This window comes from Emydura macquarii, unplaced genomic scaffold, assembly GCF_026122565.2.
Source record: "Emydura macquarii macquarii isolate MOO-44397 ecotype Brisbane River unplaced genomic scaffold, CSIRO-AGI_Emac_v2 contig_374, whole genome shotgun sequence".
NCBI classification, from domain to species: domain Eukaryota; kingdom Metazoa; phylum Chordata; order Testudines; family Chelidae; genus Emydura; species Emydura macquarii.
In genome coordinates this window covers 6967554-6989230 of record NW_027130511.1, presented here as the reverse complement: position 1 = coordinate 6989230, position 21677 = coordinate 6967554, and the positions used below count along the sequence as shown (strand labels likewise).

The 21677-nt window shown below is 46.6% G+C and overlaps 1 protein-coding gene across 2 annotated transcripts in view; it reads left to right on the top strand.

The window, feature by feature from the left end:
- The window catches only part of IFT43 (intraflagellar transport 43), a 49959-nt gene extending 29217 nt beyond the window's left edge, over positions 1 to 20742 (top strand). The window contains exons 4-10 of one of the 2 annotated variants that reach the window (XM_067532855.1): positions 279 to 311; positions 912 to 958; positions 2396 to 2476; positions 16335 to 16407; positions 17820 to 17895; positions 19469 to 19531; positions 20272 to 20742. In XM_067532855.1, the coding sequence (XP_067388956.1) occupies positions 279 to 311; positions 912 to 958; positions 2396 to 2476; positions 16335 to 16407; positions 17820 to 17895; positions 19469 to 19531; positions 20272 to 20391 (493 nt within the window). In that variant the 3' untranslated portion in view covers positions 20392 to 20742. The remainder of the gene's footprint in view (positions 1 to 278; positions 312 to 911; positions 959 to 2395; positions 2477 to 16334; positions 16408 to 17819; positions 17896 to 19468; positions 19532 to 20271) is intronic. The other variant, XM_067532864.1, reaches the window with a different exon arrangement.
- The last annotated feature ends 935 nt before the right edge of the window (positions 20743 to 21677 follow it).

Genomic DNA, 21677 nt, shown 5'->3' with positions numbered 1-21677 from the left:
GGACAGAAGAATTTTGGAGAAATGCGAAGAGCAGGCAGTGCTCTTGTGGTGTTTGCCAAGGTGCCTCTCTGGACCAAACTAGTTAACTCTTTGTGTGCAGTGGGCCAGCACCCACCTGTGTATACTATTCAAAGGTGAGGCCTGTTGTATTGTGCATGAAGTGACTTATGTCCCCAGGGATGTGTGGAGGCTGCTTTGCAGAATAAGAACAATGTATTGGAAGATGTCTGTCTCAGCCTCTAGCCCTTTCTCAGCAGAGGCCTCTTCTTGTCTTGCAGATCAGGACGGAAAACAGCAGAAGAAGTAGAAGAGTAAGTTCTCCTTGTTAATGAAAGCAGATTTGACTCTTTTCTGTTAGGGGCTCCTAATTCCAAGTGGGATTGTTGTGTAGTATGGGCATGTGAATGCGGGCACTGGGTTTTGGATCTTGCTATGGACAGGGTCGGGGATGTGAAGCCTGACCTGAAGTCACATGATGTGTCGTTATCCTGAGGAAGAGTGCTGATAATCTGACTCCTTGTTTCCCTATAGCGTAGTTACTATCACTCCATGATGACAGAAAAAGACAAGAATTTAGGTGAAAAATGTCTCTCTTCCCAGCTGCCCTGGCCCCTGAATCCTCAGGCCCTGCTGTCCACAGAATTCAGGGGTTACACTTTGTGTTCTGAAGAGTCCTTCCAGATGGCTGCAGAATGAAGCTTTTTGAGACCCAAGCACTGGAGGGCTTGGGAGAGGAGATGAACTGACAAAATGTGCTTGCTCTTCCCCCAATGATCTGCAGAATGAGAAAACTGGGGAACTCCTGCCGTAGAGCCTGTGGAAGACTCAGGCTCCCGAAGGGAGAAAGGGGACACAAGAATAAACACTTCTGTCTGTCTTTGAAATTCTTTTCCTGTTGTGTTTTGCCACAGCCACCGCCTCAGGCAGCAGAGCCTGGAAGGATCAGACGATGGAGGAGGTAAAATTTCATCTTCTTAACTGCTAGAAGAAATGTCCTTGCTCTCTAAGGTTCCCCAGAAGCATGGGCAGAATAGTCCTGGAAGAAGCAACAGGAGAGTGTGTCACATTTGAGACAGAGATGCTGGGGCAAAGGCCTCCTCTACTGCAGAGCTGGAGAAGGTGTGATAGAGATCAGTAGGGACTGAACACTAGGAGTGGGAAAGGAGACCAGGGAGGTAACCCATGGACTTAGCCTTGGTCTTGAATGATGTAGAAATGAACAAATACTTTTGGTAAGATGGAGAGGTGTTGGTCTCTGGCTCCATGGGGTGGGAGGTTGGAAGGCCAGTGGACGGTCAGCAGAAGGTGGGGGGGGGGGAGATTAAATGGTGATAAGCACCACTGCCAAACCCTTCCTGTGTCTCCTATTGACACACACTGTCTTGTGCCCCCTCAGAACTAGCATCTCTGACACCCTCCTGTGCACCCCATACATTGCTCTCCTCAGCTGTCAAGTCTTCCCACCCCTCTCCAGGACTTGTGTAATGAAAACTTCATGGAATTCTTTTACAAAAATCTCATCACCCTAAGCTGGGATCGTGTGTATATGTGGGCTGAATACATGCACCAGTGAATTACCCCTTTCCAGCACTGTACTGGCTGCTGTAAAGTACCCCAGATTCTCAGAGCCTCTAGCTCTGCCAGGCCTTGTAGTTCATGTAGCCTGCTCCTCCAGTATCAGGCAACTGCATTATCAGCCAAGAGAAACAACTGCAAAAATCCATAAGGCAGAGTCCTAGACAGACATTAACCCTAGATTCCAAGAGGCCTGGCAGGCACAGACCCTCACCCACTGTTCCTAGAAGCTACATTAAATTTCCAGTGGCTGGGAAATTTTTTATAGTTAACCTGTAAAACTGACATCCGCAAAATATCGCTGTGAGTCCGAGTTTAGCAGGATTCCCTAAGGGATCAGACTTTTAGGTGGATAATGAGAATATGCACAGTCACATTAGACAAGGTAAAAATACAAGGCTTATTCAGATCTTTCAAGCAGATGACACGTTGCATATGTGGCTACCGATGCTGGCACCTCTTAAGTCCTAGTAGCTATCTCCAGAATAGTCTTGGCTGTCCCCCTGGGAGGCTTCCTGAGCTTTTTGAGTTTGTGTATCACTGAAACTGAATGTTTGTGCTCCCCATATGTTCAAATACCTGAGATCCCTCATATTATACTCTTGCCTCTGAATAGTTGAAGTTTCTCTGTGGACAGGAGCAACCTCTTGCCAAATGTTTGCACCATCTGGCAACTGGTATCCAGATACCATGGGTGGTAGATACAGTATAAGAACTGAGAGAGACTATGAGCTGGAGATATGGCAAATCACAATACAGTACATTTGTTTATCCAAAGCCAAACTGCAACTGACAGTTGTTTTTGTTATTTGGAAGCCAGCATCCAAATCTGTGGGTATGAATGAGAGTGAAAGAGAAAAGAAAGATCAAGATACTCTGGCTAAGATTCCAACCCATACAGGTATCTGGTATAACTATGTATGGTGGAGTGGGTGGGACTACTTTAAACCGGGCATTGAAAACTTCTGAATTATCAGTGCCCCAATATTTCTCCATCACTTTCCTTCTTACAGAAGCAGGTAAAGCAGGGAAACTATGTGAGAGGGCTCACAATGCCTCTGTGAGATCTCAGCAATTCCAGTGAAGGAAAGTGGATTAAAATCCAAATCTCACCCCAAGTAAAATGACTATGGTGAATAAGCAGACTGGAAGAATAAATAATACATAGTGTGAAAGCATGGAGCAGCACAGCTATCTAATATAGCCATGCACTGAATTGAGTTATTGCCCCAAACACATTAGGATACCTAATATAAACCATGCCTGTCACTCAGGGGATGGGTACACAAAGGGCAGGGGCCTCTTTCATTGTGAATTTTATTTATAATAACCGTTTCCTCCCTTGCATAGCCCCAGCAGAGAGCAGCCTGCGTCATTCAGTAGCTTGTGTCATTCAATACAGCATTATGGCTGGGACTTTAAACACCCAAAAGTCAAAACACTGGCTTATGGTTCCCCAAGGAATGTGCCGTGATCCTTTTATTCTGCATATGGTAGTAGCTTGTTATACCTTAGTGTAAATAGGTAGGTTGCCTAATAAGTGTTGCTGTCAAATCATGTACTTAAATTTTTTCTTCTGTCTTTAATGCATTAGAAAACTCAGCCATAACCCTGCATTAACATTATCTCCTGTGCCACCTTTTTATTAAAATTAAAAATTGCAGATTGAGGAAAAGAATCCTCTGTGTTGAACAACAACAACTTTGGTGTCCAGGCACATTTGATTCCTTATTTATACTACAGTTGTGCTCAGAGACCCCAGGCAGGATCAAGCCCAACTGCACTGGAAGGCATGAAGACACAGTCCCTGCCACAAAAAACCTACAGTCTGGCCTGAAGGGCGGGCAGAAGGTGATGCAATTAAATAGAGACATTTTGTATATTTGATAGGTTTTGTAATTATATTGAAGAAATAAATCTGGACTCCCACAATTGCCATTCCACCTAACTATGTAATGTTGGTAGATTACTTATAGATGTTATGGCTGAGTTGGATTCTTGAGGAGAGGTCTGAAGTAGAAGATAGTACCTTTGCAGTTCAGTTCAGGGTGGGCATACCATGTGTAAAGGACTGTGTGGAAGGAGATGGACTGAATGGGGCCATCTCCAACTTCTGCAATTCTTTAGAGTTGCATAAAGAAATCCACAGCACAAATCACACGGACAGTGCCGTAGAAAATGGTGAAACATTACTAGGAGAGGGTCTGTGGAAGACGGGGAAGGGTCAGACATTGCAGCACTGATGCATTCTATTTTGAGGTATACACAGAACTGTGCTAACAATTCATTTTCTCTAAACTGCATTTCTTCAGCCATTTTCCAGGACACTCTTCTTCACTGAAGACTAGTCCAGGGCAAGTGAGACGCATTAAAAAGGAGCCATTTTTGAGTTATTGAAGAGTCACGAAATAGATCTGGAAAAAAAAAATTCTTCCCACTCTAACTCCAAATTAGAGGAACTTTATTGAAAAGTTACTGTCGCCTGAGAACAGTGGGACTAACTCCCCAGCTGTAACTAGTGTCTCTTCTATCTACTGATGTTGGGGTTTTCTAAAGCAGTGTTTCTCAATGACTGATCTGTGGTCTGGCGCCAGTCCCTGAGATCTCCTGACACAGTTTAGGAAGGCAGCAAGCCAGTCCCTGGTATCAAAAAGGTTGAGAAACACTAAGCACCTATCACTGAACTATCTAAGCTCTTGTGCAATGCTCTGATGTACCGCGCATACCTGCATATATACACATTTGTACATAAAACATGGGCTCAATAAGCAGGTACTGCTCCTTTTCTGGGTTGCAGAGTGTCTGCTGAGCCCTTGCTTGTGGGGCTCTGATAGGAGAGCTCTGCCTCGCTGCACAATGGGAAACCTGTTTTAACAGGATTTAATACATTGACAACCTTAGGAATAATAAACCTTCACGAGCAACAAAAAAGTGTTTAATTCCTAAAGGACAGGCCTAGTTGAGCCACTTTTGGCCAGGGGCGATTGGGGACTTAATACTGTGTGTGTAGCAATCTGGGTGATCTGAGAGAGAGGAGTTTAAGGGTAATTGCTCAATTTTCTGTCCATGTCAACAGGGAAAATGGGAAGAAGTGGCTGAGCTTAGCGCAGCAGTGATGCTGGATGAGATGAGAGATGTGAGGCTGTCAGTGGAATTAGAAAAGAGCTATCTGCAGAGCACTCTTGCAAGCGCAGGCTCTCCCTACTGGGGCTATGCAAGGGAGGAAAGGGTGGCTATAAATAAATTCATGATGAAGGGGGCTCTGCCCCTGTGTATTCCTCCCTTGCAGGACAGGCACAGTCTGGTTTTTTTTTATTTATCCTGCCTGGTATTTCACTTATGTTCACTCTGCTCTTTCTAACCAGTGCAGCATCTGTCAGAGCAACGCAGCAAGCAAGTTGCCATCTCCTGGATTGGGCAGTCTTGGGTACTGAATGCCCCTGCTTCTCTTTTCAGAGATGGCACCTCTGACAACCTGTGAATCTCTTCTGCTGAGAATCCCCTCTCTGCATCCTCCCAGCCATGCCCCCTTCTGCAATGTTTTCCCCAAAATGCCCCCTCAGCCCCACTTCACTCTTTGCAATTCCCACCCACTGTGCAGCTCCTCAGCCAGTGATGCAGTCTCAGCCAATGAGCCACAGCTGCTGTCTCTATCCCATGGCCTTCCCTCCTCCCCAAGCTATTCCCCCACTTCAGTAATGCCCCACTCTGGTAGCTCTGCTCTCCTGAAAGAGCACAGCTTCTGGAGCAAGACCATTGCTGGAGGAAGGGGACAAGGCATATGTTTTTGATTTTGGATGTGGGAAAAGGTGGTATGTGCTTTTGGAGCAGGCAGTGTGTGTGAAAAAGGGAGCTGATTGAAATGGAGGGTACACTGCTGCACAGACAACCCAGTACTGACTTGCAGGGAGAGAATCTGCCAGGAGACCGTGACTAGATCAATGCTCTCAAGGTAAAACCCATTTTCCCCCTCCCAGGAAGCTTCCTCTAGGATGAGGACTTCTGTATAAAGCGTCACGCCTTTACAAGGGCTCCTTGCCCTTCTGGTGTGTGCAGGCAGATCTTTTTCATTAGAACAGAAGGGGAGAATGTTAAAAGATTTTCTTTTTAAAAAAAATGAAAAAAAAAAGGAAGTGCCATGGTCACTGGGAGTCTTTCTGCCTCTGGAGAGCTGTGTGTCTGTCATATGGTAGCTACCCAGAGCCAGGACTTCACACCTGCCTCTGAATAAAAGGAATACTGAATATGATGCCTGGTCTGTAAGTGGCTTAGAACAGAGCTGGAAATACAGTGCAAACCAAGTTAGTTCTGCCCAGCAGTTATTAATGATAAAGTATCCTAGTTGCCTCTCTGACTAGTTACAGTCTATGCAGGGAAGGCAAGGAGATGGTCCGTTCCCATGTGATGTGAGCTACAGGGAGTTTCTGGTGGTGAAGAAGGTTGCAATGGTTGAACATAAGGCATAGTGGCTGAGCAAGGGGGAAACTGAAAAATGCAGGGGGAGAGAGATCAGGGAAAGGGAGGAGCTAGAGGTGGGGGGATTTGGAGGAAGCTTTGTGGGGGGAACATTTGCCAGTGGTGAAATGGAGAGGGAGAGCAGAACTGTGCCTGGCATGTGAGGAGCTGAGTGAGTGGGCTGAACAGGAACTGATGGTCTGGGGCAGAGGGTGATGATTATACTAGTATGTTGGTCTGTCCCACTATGACTTCATGTGTCCATGCACCTGCCACTTGGATGGTACTTGGGGAGGTGCAGGCATACAGCTCTGCAGGTGCATCTGAGTCCTGACCTGCTGCCCTTTGCTAGTCCAGCTCTGAACTTCCATTTAAGAGGGATTCTGTATCAGGCCAAATTCTGTGTGGTGGCTTTGTGACGTGGACACATATCCTCCCGGGATTGGGGGAGTCCATTAATGTATGTCAGGTCAATGATGGGAAGGCTCACACCGCTGCTAGCTTCATGCCTGAGATTGCTCAGGGCCAGCTTAACCTCACTTTGACAGCTGACATTACAACCTGGAGTTGCCTTGGTCTGGAGAAGTCTCCATCTTTTCAGTGGGAGAGGAAGGGGGGTGCAGTGTGGATATCCCAAAGACTATAGTGGAAGCCCTGTTTTGAGTAATTTAAGACTGGACAAGGCAGTGAATAACACAGCTGTTAAGGAATGATCCTGGCCTGTTTGGGAACAAACTTGATGGGTTCTGGTAAGTCTCTTCCATCTCTAAATTATTTAGTACATTAGATACAGTCATATTGGGCTTATGATTGCCGAGTCCATAAGTGTAGTTGACGGACTAGGTTTACCTAAAAGATCCTTTAAGAAAATGCTCTTGAAAGATGATTACAGAATTGAGACACCATCATTTAAAACGGCCCGAGGCAAACTCCTTTGAACACTGCAGCAGTGGAGGGACAGAGAGAGAACTGCGTAGCCCTTGATTGTAGCATCGTTCCCTCAGGACCCGTCCCCACTCCCCCCTCAGTTTCTCATCTGATATGAGAAAGCAGCAGTAAGACTCCTCATCTGTCTTATGAAAATCCGATTCGGAATGGCTGTGATCAAACCCAGCTGGCTGTCAGCAGTGATGGCCTTGTGCGGAGAGAGGGAGGCTTCTGAGGAGTTTCTGGATGTGGAAATGTCACAGGTGCTGCCGATCAAAGAGGCATTTTTTAAATAAATATATATAAGAAAAAAATAAAAAAACGGAAGGATTTAGCATAAAAGAAATGTAGTTTGTCTTGTTTTTCCAGCGTAACATGAAGAGGATGAAATAGAATCAGATATGCCTGCTACCGAACATACTTCCACGGGACTGCTCTGAGAAACCTCTTTCCCTAATCACATTAATGCTCTAAAGCAAAATCACTCATCTCCAGCATTATTGAGGAGGGTTTTGTATTTCTGAACACCCCCCCCTTTCCCATCCCTTCCCCTGAGCCTTGTGCCCTTCTCGGCTGTAGCCCTGCCACTTCTTTAGTACCTGTTGGCAGGAAAAGAAATGAGTGGGAATGTGGAGAAGCCTTTGAAAGGAGAAAAGTGGAAATTGCTGGGAACGGGGGCAGGCATAGAGTTCAGACAGGAGTGTCCGTAGGTTGGTAGCTGCATGACGATCGTGGCTAAATGCTTCCTCCACAGAAAGATCTTTGGCAGTTTGAGCTCCCACATAACAGTGCCTTGCTAATGCCAGCCATATGTTGGTCTCCATTACCATAGTCTCAATCCTGATCTCCCAAGTTCCTGCTGCTTCTATTGCCACTGACTAGCCTGGTTGTCCAAAGGTCATAAGTGCATAGATTTTAAGGGTCAGAAGGGACCATTAGATCATCTAGTCTGACCTCCTGTATAACACAGGCCATAGAATTTCACTAGCTCCCCCTGTATTAAGCCCAGTAACTTGTCAGACACTGCCTTATTGCCCCCTGTATCACAGCATCAAAGTAGTGCTTATATCCTCTCCCTCAAACATCACAAGGAAGATGTGTGCAATGATGATTCCAGACTGGGAAGATACTGCATGTTAGCAGCAACACCGGACAAGGTGGTAGTTGCACTGGATTCCAGTCTGCCCTGGGCCTATCAGACGAAGCTGGAGTCACACCATGGCAAGCATCCTGGGAAAACAACCACAACCTTGTTACAGTGCGATGGATCTGTGCTGTTCACTGGGGCTGTCATGGCTCAAGAGCCGGAGTGGCCACTTTGTCTAGCTGAGATAATCACTTCATCCAGCCCTTTGTCTAGCTGAGATAATCACTTCATATCTTGGAAGGCTAAGAAAAAACCAAACAATTTGCTCTTGTTCTCTACTAATATGGTTGTCTCTGTAAAGCTGCTCTTTGGCTTTGCAGTGTTCTGGGGCCACTGATGAGACCTTTCTATGACCTGGGGTTAGAGGCTATTGTGACTCCTCACAGCAACTAGCCTGTGTGGTGCCTCCATCATAGGCTCTTACCATGGCTCTCAGGGAGATGGACCCTCTCGTACTGTTTTTCCTTAGTTTCTTCTCTCAGCTTTCCAGAGCTACTCTTCAGCAGCCATGGTAGCGAACTGATTCCCTTCAAGCCCTCTGCTTTCATCCTCCCACTGGTGATGGACATGGCTCCTGATCAACCATCAGACTGGCAGCAGGTCAGGTACGATCTTGGGGAATGCATCTCAATCAAACAGAGTGACCCAGAGTCCAGAGAGCTATTCTTTGCCCTCTCTGCTTACCTGCTGCTCTCATGAGAAACCTTCCAAGAGGCTTTGAGCTTGTTTGTGTGTTCAGCAGAAGCTGCCTCTGCTCCTTGTTCCTGCGGGTTTTTTTAAGCCTGTTGCTTTCCATTTTTCTTTTCTTATTCTCCATTTTTTTCCTCTTAGAGGGGGGAAAAATATTTATCGGATTGAGATGCGCTAATTAAAGCCATTTTCTGGTATTTGGTTAATGGAGTGTTTGATGTCTCTCTGACAAGACCATGAAATGCACGGAGTGTCCACAGGGACGGAATTTGCTGAACACGGCGCTTTGTAAATGAGGGGACAGTGTTGCAGCAGCTCATGAATATGAAACGCCCATGATGCTACCTCGGTGGACTTGGGAACACAGATGAATCCTGTCATGTGCTAAATGAGACCAATTTCTTTCACTTAACTTCATCTTCAATCAGACCTCCTTCCATTTGCCTGTTTAAAATTCCCCAAACGTGATGCAGAAGGTAACAGCATTCAGTAAAATAAAGTTTTGCAGCAGCAGAGAAATTATAATTATCTCTGGTTTAAGTTTCATGCTCATAAAATGTAAAATTAAGTTAGTTTCTGCCATTCTTTAAGTGAGGAGCCTGTAATTCTGCTGTGCTGTGGATAAACAAACCTGCTTTGAAGGGGTCAGCTAGCCTCCAAAGCTGCCGCCCTCTAGGTGCAAAGATGTGCAGGCATTGTGTGGTCATTGAAGAGGACTGATTTTTTGCTGTGTGGCTCTGAACTGGCCATTGAAAATATCAGGTGACTAGGGGGAGAAAATCTTCATTAAGCATGAATAAGGAGATTTTTAATGTGACTTTCAGCACTTGGAGTTGTGACTCCAGCGAGAATGGCTGGGCAGCCCTAGGGGGCCTAAATTAAAAGGAAGGGCTAGTGGCTGTAAAAGATGTACACTAAGTGAATCAGTGTTAGCACTGGACTGGCACCCAGGAGACAGGGCTTTCAATCCCAGCTCTGCCACTGCCTTGCTGTCTGTGGGCAAGCCACCTCTCCTCTCTGAGTTTACATTCCCCCTTCCACTCTGTCTGTCTTGTCGGTTTAGCCTGTAAGCTCAGTGGGGCAGGGTCTGTCTTACTGGGTGTTTGTACAGCACCTAGCACAATGGGGCCTCAGTCTCATTTGGGGCCTCTAGGTGCTGCTGTAATACAAATAACAAGCAGGTGTGACTTGTATGTGGAGGAGGGAGGTGCAGCAGGAAAAGCAACTTCCAGGAATGTGGAGGCTGTAAAGTAAAGCAAGTTCTTGGGAAAAGCAACTGCCCAGGGGGGTTGGAACCTGCTTTACCTTACAGCCTCCACATTCCTGGAAGTTGTTTTTCCTGCTTCTACCTCTCCATCCACTTCCTCTGCAGAAAAGTTACCCGTGTAAGAGGCAGAAAGGGAGGTGGTCTCAGGTACCCTGCCTGGACTACTGATATCACTTGTGTCTCTTGTTTGTTTATATCTTAAAAAGCATTCTTCCCCGCTAAGCATTCAGGTACCTATTCTGGGTAACCACGTGTTCCTATCACTCTTCATCCTCCTCCCTCCCTACAAAACTCCTGCCACTTCTTCCTTACACCAACTTGCCTCACCATAACTTCGGTGCAATGGTCTTCAGGGCAGGGATTGTTTCATACCGTGTGTGTGGCCAGTGCCTGGCCCACTGCAGCCCTGATCAGACTGGGGTCTCTGGTGCTCTTGTAATAGAAATAATTTACTTAGCCATTTACAAGACCATGAAATTTGGTTTAGGAAATTATAACTTAGCTGTTAACTATCACTTGAGGCTGGTACCACGGCAGTTCTGGGTTTGATAAGCTTAGTTTCAATTGCCTCCAAGAAAAGGGATAGTTCCCGGCTCCTTGGGAAATTTAAAATCAGACTAGACGTAGGCATGGAGAATAAACTATAGCAAGCAGTTCTGAATTGGCTGGCATGGGGCTCAAATATTTATTTTCCATCTCTGCCTTGATTCCTGGGCTCGGGCTGGCTTTGTCTGAGGAAGAGAATGCCAAGGGAAAGTGCTTTGTTATTATTTGATCCCTTTTAACCAAAATAGGGTGCTGAAGAGGAGACCCATCTAGGATTCTTTCAGGTCATTGTGACTGGGAGCAAAGAGGTGCCTTGAGCTCTTTTCCTTGACCTACAGAAACCCATTTCTTAAGTCTTCTTGTGTGTGAAACATTACCCAGCATACATCTCTTCTAGTCCTCTTCCCCTTTCTTCACTGACTTTACCAGGAGGGAAACTGGGTGTATTGTCATAGGGGAGGAATGAGTGCTCCTTTAAGAACAGGGTATAGTGGGAACATTCTCCATGGTATCGTAAAACTGAGTTACCAGAGGAACTCTGGTGGAGACTGCGGTTGAGGGAGGACTTGCATAAGTTACAGTAAAGGGGTCCAGGGTCTAGTTTAGGGACCAAGTGCTAAGAGATGGTATGTGCCTGATTTTATTATTATTCTCTTTGTTTTTGTTGTTGATGATTGACATTTTATTTTATTTTACATTGTTATTTTTATGCTCTGAGTTCTGGGCCCTGGAGGCAGAGGGAAAGCCCCTGCTGGAGCAATTCCATGTGGATTGTAACATGACTAGTAAGGTCTCTGCCCAGCTGCAAAGATTTGTCTGCAATATTTTATTGAAATTGGCATATATTAGAGATGATCAGGAAACTGCCCTTCCTTCTAAAACAGTTACGCATTGTGAATCTATTTGTTTCCAGATTGTGATGCCATTCTTTGTTCTCCGCTGAAAATCAGCTTCATTTTACAATGTGCAGGCCCTTCAGCGGCATCATTGCAATGATGATGTTTGTGTGTTTGATAAGATGTTCCCAATTCCCATATGCACACACTGGAGCATGATTCCCAGCTGCTCTTTAATGTGTATGGACGTTACGAAGCCGTGTATGATACTTATGCAAAGGCCTTGAATTCAGAGAGATTATAACGTGGACAGAAAATACTACAAGATTCCACATGGAAAAATCAAAGTTAATTGATCTGGTGGAAAATTATCTGAAATACAGATGTTATGGGAGGCAGGAACCAGAGAATCAGGGATAGCTGAGAGAGACCAGGGGATGATACAGGCAACACTCTAGTCGGGAGATTTGCAGCTGTAGAAATAAGGCCAATGCAGTTTCTGTCTGTGTGCATGGGCATTACATTGCAGAACAGGGAGGATGTAGGTCCTGCAAAGATTTACTTACATGCTTAACTTAACGTGAATAGTTTCATTGAAGTCCATGTGAAAGCTTAAAGTTAGCATGTGCCTAAGTGTTTGCACCCGATGGCTGACATGGCTGTGTGACTGCAGCTGGAATAGTGCACTAACCTTTCAGAGTGTTACCAGAAATATACTGGAGTAAGCTCTGAGAAGAGCAACTGAAATGATCAGGAGGGTGGATGGCTCGAGTGAGAGGAAAGATGCTTGGCTAATTGATGTGAAAGGGAAAGCTGTGATGTGGATATGCAAAGGATTTAAACAGAAAGAAGGAATTTAAAGTGGCACAACAGGGATGGGGCAGGGGAGGAGGAAATTACAAGTTGTGGGTTGAAATTTCAAAAAAAAAATGCTGATTAGCACTGAAATCTTCCTGACAGTGAGATCTATTAGCCTGGGGAACTGGGGATGCCCCATAGTATGGGACATTTCAGAGTAAACTAGACAAAACCCTACATGGCATACAATAGGCAACATTCCTGCCCTGGCCATCATAGGATGGGCTGGCAGGAACCTAATAGAGCATTTCCATTTATGTCTAAGTTCTGCTGTCTACGATTCTCTCGAAGTACCTACACGGTGCTGGAGCCTTGAATTCCTTGTTGAGAGAGGTTCTACCTGGTAAATTCATTGGCTTTCCATAGCTCCTTTTTTGAGAATACTGTGTGACTGCAATGCTCGGTAAGGGCTCCTCCCCACTCCACTTGCAGCCTGTGGGAGTCTTTCCATGGTATCCAGTGGGAGCTGGACCGGGCCCTGTGTCAGCAAGTCCAATGGCAGGAGCTCCAGTTTGTAAAACTCTTTAGGATCCTGCAGGGTGAAAGATGCATCACGGACCTGGGTCCAACATTTGTGGCTCATCTGCAAGAAAAAGGGAGCAACAAAGCCCAAAGAATACAAGAGAGTGAGACCCAACAGGAGAAGGAATCAAAATAAACAATGAATGGGGAAGCTAGGCTGTTGGTTTGCTCATATAGAGAGGGATCCTGCAGGAGTCTAAACACCCTCAAATCCATTGGAGTCAAAGAGGGGTGAGGACACTGAGCTCCTTGCAGGATTGGGCCCCTTCTGCATGTCACATTGAAAGTGCAGCTCAGTAATACTCAGATATGCTCCCAGTTAGTTTTACATTCATTTCTATTAGCAGAGGAACATTTTTATCATTGGTGTAATAATCAGTTCCAGTCTCCTCCTCTAGAGATATGGGTATCTGCGCAAAGGTCTCTAGCGCAGAACAGACTTAACTTTCAAACATCTTTGAAAGCCTCCGATTCCCCTCAGCTGCTGAACCACTGAGCAGCACTTCAGACCATCAGAGAAATTAGAGACTCAAAAGACCCAGCAGGTCCCATCTAGTCTGGCCATCACCTTACTTCTGCCCATGCAGGAATGTTCCCTACAGTCATTCTCCAGGCCCTTGCCCAGTCCTGCTTTTAAATGACTCCAGCCATGGGAATCCCGCTTCTTCCGGGAAGACAGTTAGAGAGCTCCCCTTCGTCCATTTTACCTGTGATTCAACATAACTTCTTTTCTTTGCTCAGCATCATCTCCTTACTTGTCAGCTGATCCCCTCACACCAGCTTAAACAACCTCTCTCCTCCTTACTCTTTGCCCTTTATACACAATGACTCTGCCCCTCTCCCCCAGCCATCACTGAGCTGAGCCCTACACATTCAGCCCTTATACTCCCTCCCTCTAAGTCAGTCTCTCCATCAACTGAATCACTTTTGTTCTTCTGTCTCTTCATTGCGCTTTGTCACATGCTCTGCCAGAAGCTGGGAGCCCTTGCTGGGAAGAATGTGTGATGGCAGCTTCCACTGTGAGAGCGGTCAGGGCGCCACAGCGAGCGAAAGAGTGACAGGCCTTTGTCAAATGGCCTGGTGACACGGCGCTGTGGAATCACCAGCATTTGCCTTCCTTCTGTCTCAATGATGGATCAGGCCAAATCTCTGCAGTTTTCCTGCAAAGGTCTTTATGAAGTTTGCTGTAGCCTGAAAACTGCTCCACAGGCACCTGTTCGTTGGGCGGCTGGGGAGCTGGATGGCACAGCTCTGCTGAGATCGTCCAAGCTGTCGCTGCCTCTTGCCTTGGCCTGACTCTCGCTGCAGCTTCCATCCTGCTCAGCCCTTTCAGCAGGCAGCCAATTAGAGAGAAATCCCACTGTGTGGCTAGCTCCAAGCAGACACCTCGCCAAGGTCTGGCTGACCCATGCTCTGTTGCAGAAGGGCCAGCACTGCCTCCTCTGCTGGGGAGGAGGGGGAGCCTTTGGAGATGCAGCATGGACATTAGGCAGGAGCAGTGCCATTGGGAGCTGTGGGAGGCTGCACAGCACTGACAGGAGGTAGGAGGAGGAGGAAGCTTCTCAGGAAGGCCCTGTATTGAGCCCCAAACTCACCAGGTGGGGCTGTCTCTCCAGCTCTTGAATAGTCATCTCAGCCTGGGCTGCAAACAGGTCAGAGCTAGAGACAGCCAACGGCTGAGTTCCAGTGGTATAATAGCAGTGCGACTGATGGAGCCAGGAGCAGCCTGCTTGCTCCAGCCCTCTGGGATGCCTGCTTCGTTCAGATGCCAGGTGGGCGAAGAATCTCCAGAGAGCTGAGCCATGCAACTCCCCTGCTGCCTAAGGAACGGGCTGCTGGAGCAGCCTTCTGGGCAAGACAAACTGTAGGCCTTTAAAGGACACTGCACTAAGTCATACTGTCATGTTTTGCTCCTACATCCACCTTCCCCCAACCTGCTCACTCCTGTTATCCCTAGGAATCTGCCTCAGAGAAAGACAGCTCACCTTCTCTAAGGGGCGTTTGTCTGCACTGAAGTTTTTCTGCACCCCTCCCTCCTTCCTTCCTCTTCTCCCTTCCCTGGAATAGCTGTGACCCTAGTAGTACAGGGAGTCAGCTGGAGGCAGACTCATCGCCTAGGTCAGCTACAGCAACTGACACTCAAAATCATAACTTGGTTCCAACTCGCTGTGTCTGCCAGGTGACCTTGGGATTATTTCCTACCTGAGTTTGTATGAGGCTGGGTGCACACAGTGCGGTTTGAGGTGAAGGGATCACTGGAATATCTGCAGCAAAAAGTTTGCCATACTCTTTAACCTGACCTCCTCTCCCCTTCTGGGCTGGCCCCTTCCCCATTTCACCTCCAGCAGTGCAGCCTGGGGGTAGTCAGTGCTGGAGCACTTCAGTGACCTTCTCATCTCATGCTCTCTATTGTCTAGATCGTGGGCTTATGGGAGCAGGGAACATACTGACAGCCCTCAACATAACTAACTACTGCTGACTAGGCATCTGGCAGCTCTCCTTGCTCCCTGTTCATATTTTTTTGGGCTGAACCTATCTCTCTACCCTATTAGGGCACACATGGCATGGCTGGGCCTGAAGCAGGATGCATCATGGGCAATAACCAGACCTCGTCCTCCTGTTGCTCTGCTGTCATGTGTCTTTGCCCTTGCTGGGTGGGGAGCCCCCTGCTGATGAAATAGAGAGACTACATCCAACATGCTGAGCAACCACCTTTGCAAAAACCCCTAGCCCAGACTTCAATGGGAGATGAGTTTTGGGGGGAGAGGGTACAGGAAATGCTCAAAAGAAGGACAGAGAAACCAGGGAAGAGCCTGAAAGTGGGTACAGAAGAAGGGTCAATTGCTTCTGAGAGAGAAGGGGACACATGCCAGAGAAATCAAGCTCCAGGGATCAGAAAGAGATTTGCAGCTGCAGCATGAGACACATCTAGAGAATCGTTCCCTTTGGGAGGGGGAATCTGTTGTAAAACTTCTTTATATTTGGCATTTTGGGCTTCATTAAACACTTCCCCCTTAATTTAAATGGCAGTTTTCTTAGAGAAATCTGATATTTTTATCTCTAATAAAATGTGAGCCTGGGCTGGACAAATGGTGATTTTTGTGCAAAGGGAATTCTTGCTCTGCTTATGGGATGATGGTGACTATGTAGCAGGTCCATGTGTGAGGTTTGCAGCAGGCAGACGGAACTCAAACCTCATAAGGTTCAAAGTTATTCCAAATGGAGAATCCATGACTGTTGAACGAGTCGTAATGCAGCACAAATTTGCTTCCCTCTTTGGATTTATTTTGCCCCCAGGTTTCAGAGCTTTATTGGCTTGCTTTATTGTTAAACAATATGTTTTTTAATTATTGCAAGTAAACCTGCCATTGTTTTCCTGTCATGAGAGCTGTGAATGTGTTCTCATCCCGCATAGCAGGAGAGGGTGGGACTTCTGGCGCCTCTCTCCCAAGTAGGAGGAAAGCTCAGTATTCCCTCCTTTTCATGCTGCTTCCGCCTCTTTCTTTTACAGATATTCCAGTGATCCCAGACTTGGAGGAAGTACAGGAAGAAGATCTCGTCATGCAAGTGGCAGCTCCACCCAGGTAACAGTACAGCTACATGATCACAAGTCTAAAATCACTGCCCACAGCTGGGGATCAGCGCTGATAAATGGCTGCTGAAAATAAATTCCAGATTACCTGGTGTTCTGCAGAGATCAGTGGCTGTCCCATTCAGTAGGATTTGATGCCATGTAATATGATAGTGAGACTCCAGGATAGTAAGGCTCCAGTGTGGTGTTTCCAAATACACAGAGAAAGTAATTACAGCGTATTCTATATACATACAAATATACATCAAAGGAACATGATTGAGATTACAAAGTGAAACCTTCAAAAGTTAGAAAATGCCCAATATAAGGTTGCCTGTGTAACCTTAACACTGCTGCCTTGTGCACATGTATTACCTCATACTCTTTACTTACATGATCATAAATTGTTTTCCCCCCACATGATGCCTGCCTCATTGAAGTGCCTAGTTAATGTGTATAGTGCACATTAAATTGGCTAAAAGTATTGGTCAAAGTAGTTGTGTTTATCTCAAATAAGCAAAGGGGGGGAAATTTTCATTTAATCTTAGAAATATCAGGGAATGGCCAATCTGCCCTTTCCTGTTTTTGTTGGAGTGATTTCTTGGATTATATAGAATGGGAGCTTTCATGGTACTTCAGGATTCAGACACCTTTATCTGTACAATGAACAAAGATGTCTTTTCTCCCCAGTGTTTAGTGGGCATTGGAATTAGATAGCTGTTTCAAAAACAAATGAAAAACATTTTTAACAGTGTGACTAAAAATCACTTAATTTCTCAGTCAGGTTTTACTTCCTTGTTTTCTATCATGTTATAATCCTGTTAGTTCTCCGAACATCCATGTAGTCTTCCAGGGTAGAAAAGACACACGTTTCTCATGTAAAATGACAAGCAGAAATAAAATCTCTGCAGGTCTTCTTTATATTGTTACATTACACAGAAGGAAAAGCGAGCACAACAGCCTTCCTTGCCCCTTTTTCCTTTGTAAGTCACCTTTTTCATAACTATGACCTCAGAGCAGCCATGAAAACTCAGAAACCTGAGGATGCTGGAAGCTGTTTAGTAAGCTGCTTAGGAGCCAGGAGGTGGAACAATCAGAGACTGCTTTTCTTCTAAACGACTAGTGTAATTTTTGCTGTTAAGCTTCCTACAAATACTGCATCTACCCCTTTGAGAATGTGGGGCTTCCCTGACATTCACTGTACAATCAATAATAATGCTCCATCACCAAATCATTGTTCTAGCTTGTATGGAAAAGCACTCAAGAGGCACGTGCCCAGACTCTTCTCCACCCATGTATTTCTTATCTGTTGGGAGACATGCACTCAAGCTGGATGCTTCCAGATTCCCATCCATGTGCCACTACTCCCCAGAGGGGTGTGAGGTGCCCCCACGCTTAGCTAGGTTTGTTTCTGGCCTCTTGCAGTATCCAGGTGAACAGAGTGCTGACCTTCCGTGACCTGGACAATGACCTCATGAAGTATGCTGCCTTCCAAACCCTGGTGAGTGAGTGCCCCTACGTTGTGGCCAGCATAACCCACTCTGCATCTCCCTCCTGTCTCACCATGTCCTCCTCTAGGAAAACAGAGATAAATGGGTGCAGCTGATACCTAGCACAACCCCCTACCCCCCAAGGTTTCAAGGACCTGTTCTTCTCTGCTACGGGGCCCTAATGCTTGTGTGTGTATGTGAACACTACGTGCACAGTGACTGTTGCTCTGGTGGGGCCCCTACTGTGCCTCTGACATGGGATATAAATGTCTCCCTGGCACCTTTGCTTGGGAGTCCACTTGGAAATCTTACTCTGATGGCCATTTATTTCCCCAGTCAGGCATCCTTGAGTTTTCCCTCCAATGCCTACCTTCCTAAAAGAGGAACAAGGTGGGTGAAGTGATACCTTTTATTGGACAGACGGTGGTCCAATAAAAGGTATTACCTCACCCACCTTGTGTCTCTTTAATATCCTGGGACCAACACAGCTCCAGGAACACTGCAGCCCTTCCTAAAACACATTTCCTACCCATGTTTCACCATGCTTTGCCTCTTTCCCTGGTCCTGGGTCACACCTAGCACTGCTCCTTCCCTTGGCATCCGGCACTGCCCCTTCTCCCTCAGCCTGGGTCGTCCAAGATGTGGCCTCTTCCCATGGTGCCTGGTGCACATAGAGCTGTGCCCCCAGTGTCTGGGCTGCTGGTTCTCGGTATAGGAGTTCTTCATGCTGCTGGAAGGACGTTTCCAAAGCTGTTCCTGAGAGATACAAACCTAAAGATGAAAGGCCATGATTTCCTGTCTCTTTGGGGACTGCCATATTGCCAACCCTAAGAACTCAAAAATCATAATTAAAAAAAAAAACCCTCAATGTTTTTGGTCTTGCTGCTGGTTTTTGAGCTCCCCCTTCTTGCTCTCCCAGTGTTTGTGTAACACAGACACAGAAAATGTGTGCACAGAGAAATACAGGCTCTGGCTCTCTTGTGCACTTGCTGGGCAATTCTCTCCTCTCTTTCCCTCCATCTACACTCATGGGTTCACACCAACCCCTCACTGTGTCCCAGCAGCCTCCCCTGCCTGGAGCATGGAGCTGGCACCAGTCTGCAGCGGAGGGGGCTTTTCTGGACTCTTAATTTCATTAATGCTCCTGGACTGTGGTGGAAAGGGCTGAGGAGTTTGTTGTTCCTGGGCTCTGCCTCACTCAGTTCACAGGGTCCCCTGAAGGTGCAGGCAGCTGCTATGGAATATCTCCAGTGCAGCTCTCTATAGTGGCTGAAGGGGGAAACTGCAGCCAGCTCAGGCAAAATTGCCACACCCCCAAATCAGCCTGAAATCACAGCACTTGGGATAGTACTGTGAGGGTTGCAACTCTGGGATTGCTCTCACATGCGCCTTCCCCATCCCTCTGACTGCCCCCTCCCGGTTGCCACCTGCTAATCCTCTCCTATAAGAAACCATTGATCCCCAAGGAGACAGGAGTGCTGCTGTGTTACTAGCAACATCCTGTTCCTGCCTGGGTGTGGGGGGGTCCCTTTTCTCTGTGCCTGGCCTGTGGGAATAAGACTGAGGTCTGCTGTGTGTTCACAGGATGGCGAGATTGACCTGAAGCTCCTCACCAAGGTTCTGGCCCCAGAACAGGAAGTACGAGAGGTGAGCTTGTCCTGAGGCAGAAACTAGCAGGGTGGCTCATTTGGGTCTGCATGTCCCTCAGTCAGGCTGTATGTGGAGCCCAGGACCTTATTAATGAGCGGTGGGTGGGATTTGCATTAGCTGGATAAAGTCTGAAGGGATCTTGGATTTCAATGGTTTCCAGGGGTCAGAATGTGATGCACCAGAGCTTGTGGCGCCACTTCCAATGAAAGAGCTAACAAAGGGATTATTGGGAACTGTCTCTGACCTGGGCACAGGGCTCCTGGCACCATCAACATTGAATTAAATTCTGCCTCTTAAGAGCCACCACTAGCTGCATTGAGGAGCAAAGGCAGACAGGTGTATAGGGGGAGCCAGGAGTGGAACAGCAAGCTGTCTGCAGGTTAGGACTGAGGTGAATTGGCAGAGTTGTATAGGTGGAGATTTCACAGCCCCTCCCTGCCCTGTGGCTGGTTCAATCTATAACTTGCCTTTTTTGGTGAAATTTTAAAACCACAACCAGACCTGTCAAAATCTGTAAATTGTGGCAAGGATTGAAACTGCCTTTTTCTTGGGATTTCTAGTGCTCCTAATGGACTCTAGGACCCTGCCCTAATGCCCCTTCTGTGCACAGAATGGGAGCTTTCTGAGCCTGTTCCAGCCTCTCTCTAGAGCTGCTCGCCTGGCCATTGAGCAGCATTCAGAGACCTTTACATGTCACCTGTAGCAATTCAGTATTTTTCTTTCTTTCCTCATATTAGGAGGATGTCTGCTGGGATTGGGACCATCTCTACACGGAAGTGTCTTCAGAACTCATGACTGAGTGGGACCTGGGCCAGTCTGAGAAAGATGAACCCTTTGGTCTGCCCAAGAACATCTGACCCAGAGGTCAGTCTACAGGCTCAGCACACACACAGCTGTAAACAGTTAGCACTAATTATTTTTTATCAACTCCTGTATTTGAGAAAATATTCCAGATCTGAAAATAAAGGAGGTAGGAGCATGATAGGAAAGCTGGCTTGACTCCCAGGTATTTTGTAATAAGAATATTTATTTTTGTTCTCAAAGTGCCACATTGTTCAAAAATAAATGCTTTTTGTATTTGAAATGATTCAATCACTTCCATTTCTCTAATTCTTCATCCCAACGTGTTTTATAAACTATTTCAGGGATCTTGTCCTCTGCTACTGCAGTGCACCCTTTTCTGGGGTGGAAACATTGCATCTGTTTAACAGCCACACGACACAATAGGATAGGACAGGAAATGGAAAAGATGGTTTCCTATTGAGGCTGCAAGGGGAGTTCAGATTGAATTTGCCCAGGATGCTGGGATTACCATCCTACTCTCACAACAGATGCCACAAGTGGTCCAGACCTCCTTTTTTATATCCTAGCCAGAGTAATACCTCCAGCAACCCACTGTCCTTTAGCCCTGTGCTTGGAATATTAGCTCTTTACTGACACAGAGGGAAGAGCACAACCTACTAAACTGTCAGCATTACTTCTTGCAGCACCTAATTTTTCCCTGTGGTTTCCCAGCCACAGGGCCCCCACATGGGGGTACAGTTTACCAGGGCCCAGAGGCCCTGGGGGCCTGACCCAGGTTGCAACCCTCATTACCACGAGGAAAAAAATTGAGGCTAAATTGTAGATCATGCCTGAGGATATTCATAGAAACCTACTTCCCTGTATTTATGCATCTAATGACCAGATCTTGTGAGATTTGCCGGAGCCAGTCAAAAGCAGTGTTAGAGCAGTCTCAAGCAACATTCTGAACAGTGAGTTGCTGGGCCTCCTGGCCTAGCCCAGGCCCTTCTCTAGAATAGAGAGTGTGTGTCTGTGCAGTTAAACTAGGACTTGTAGTTTGAGACTGAGAAACAGAGAGATTTGTGCTCCCCTCTGTGACATTGTCTAGCATAACAAGATCAAGAACTACCAGTCCCAGAGTTCCTTGTGCATAGGCAGGAGGGAGGGACAGCTGATGGGAGGGGCAAAGCAAAGCACCATAATACAGTGGGAGCCTGTGCTGCTGATGTTTCTGGTAGGATTTGCAGGCCCAAAATATATGTGAGTAAGTGTCTAATTCACTCACACAGACTCCATACTGCCATATCTGGTGGTGGCTATAAATACAAATCAGGCAGCCAGAAACATAAGGTAAAAGAAA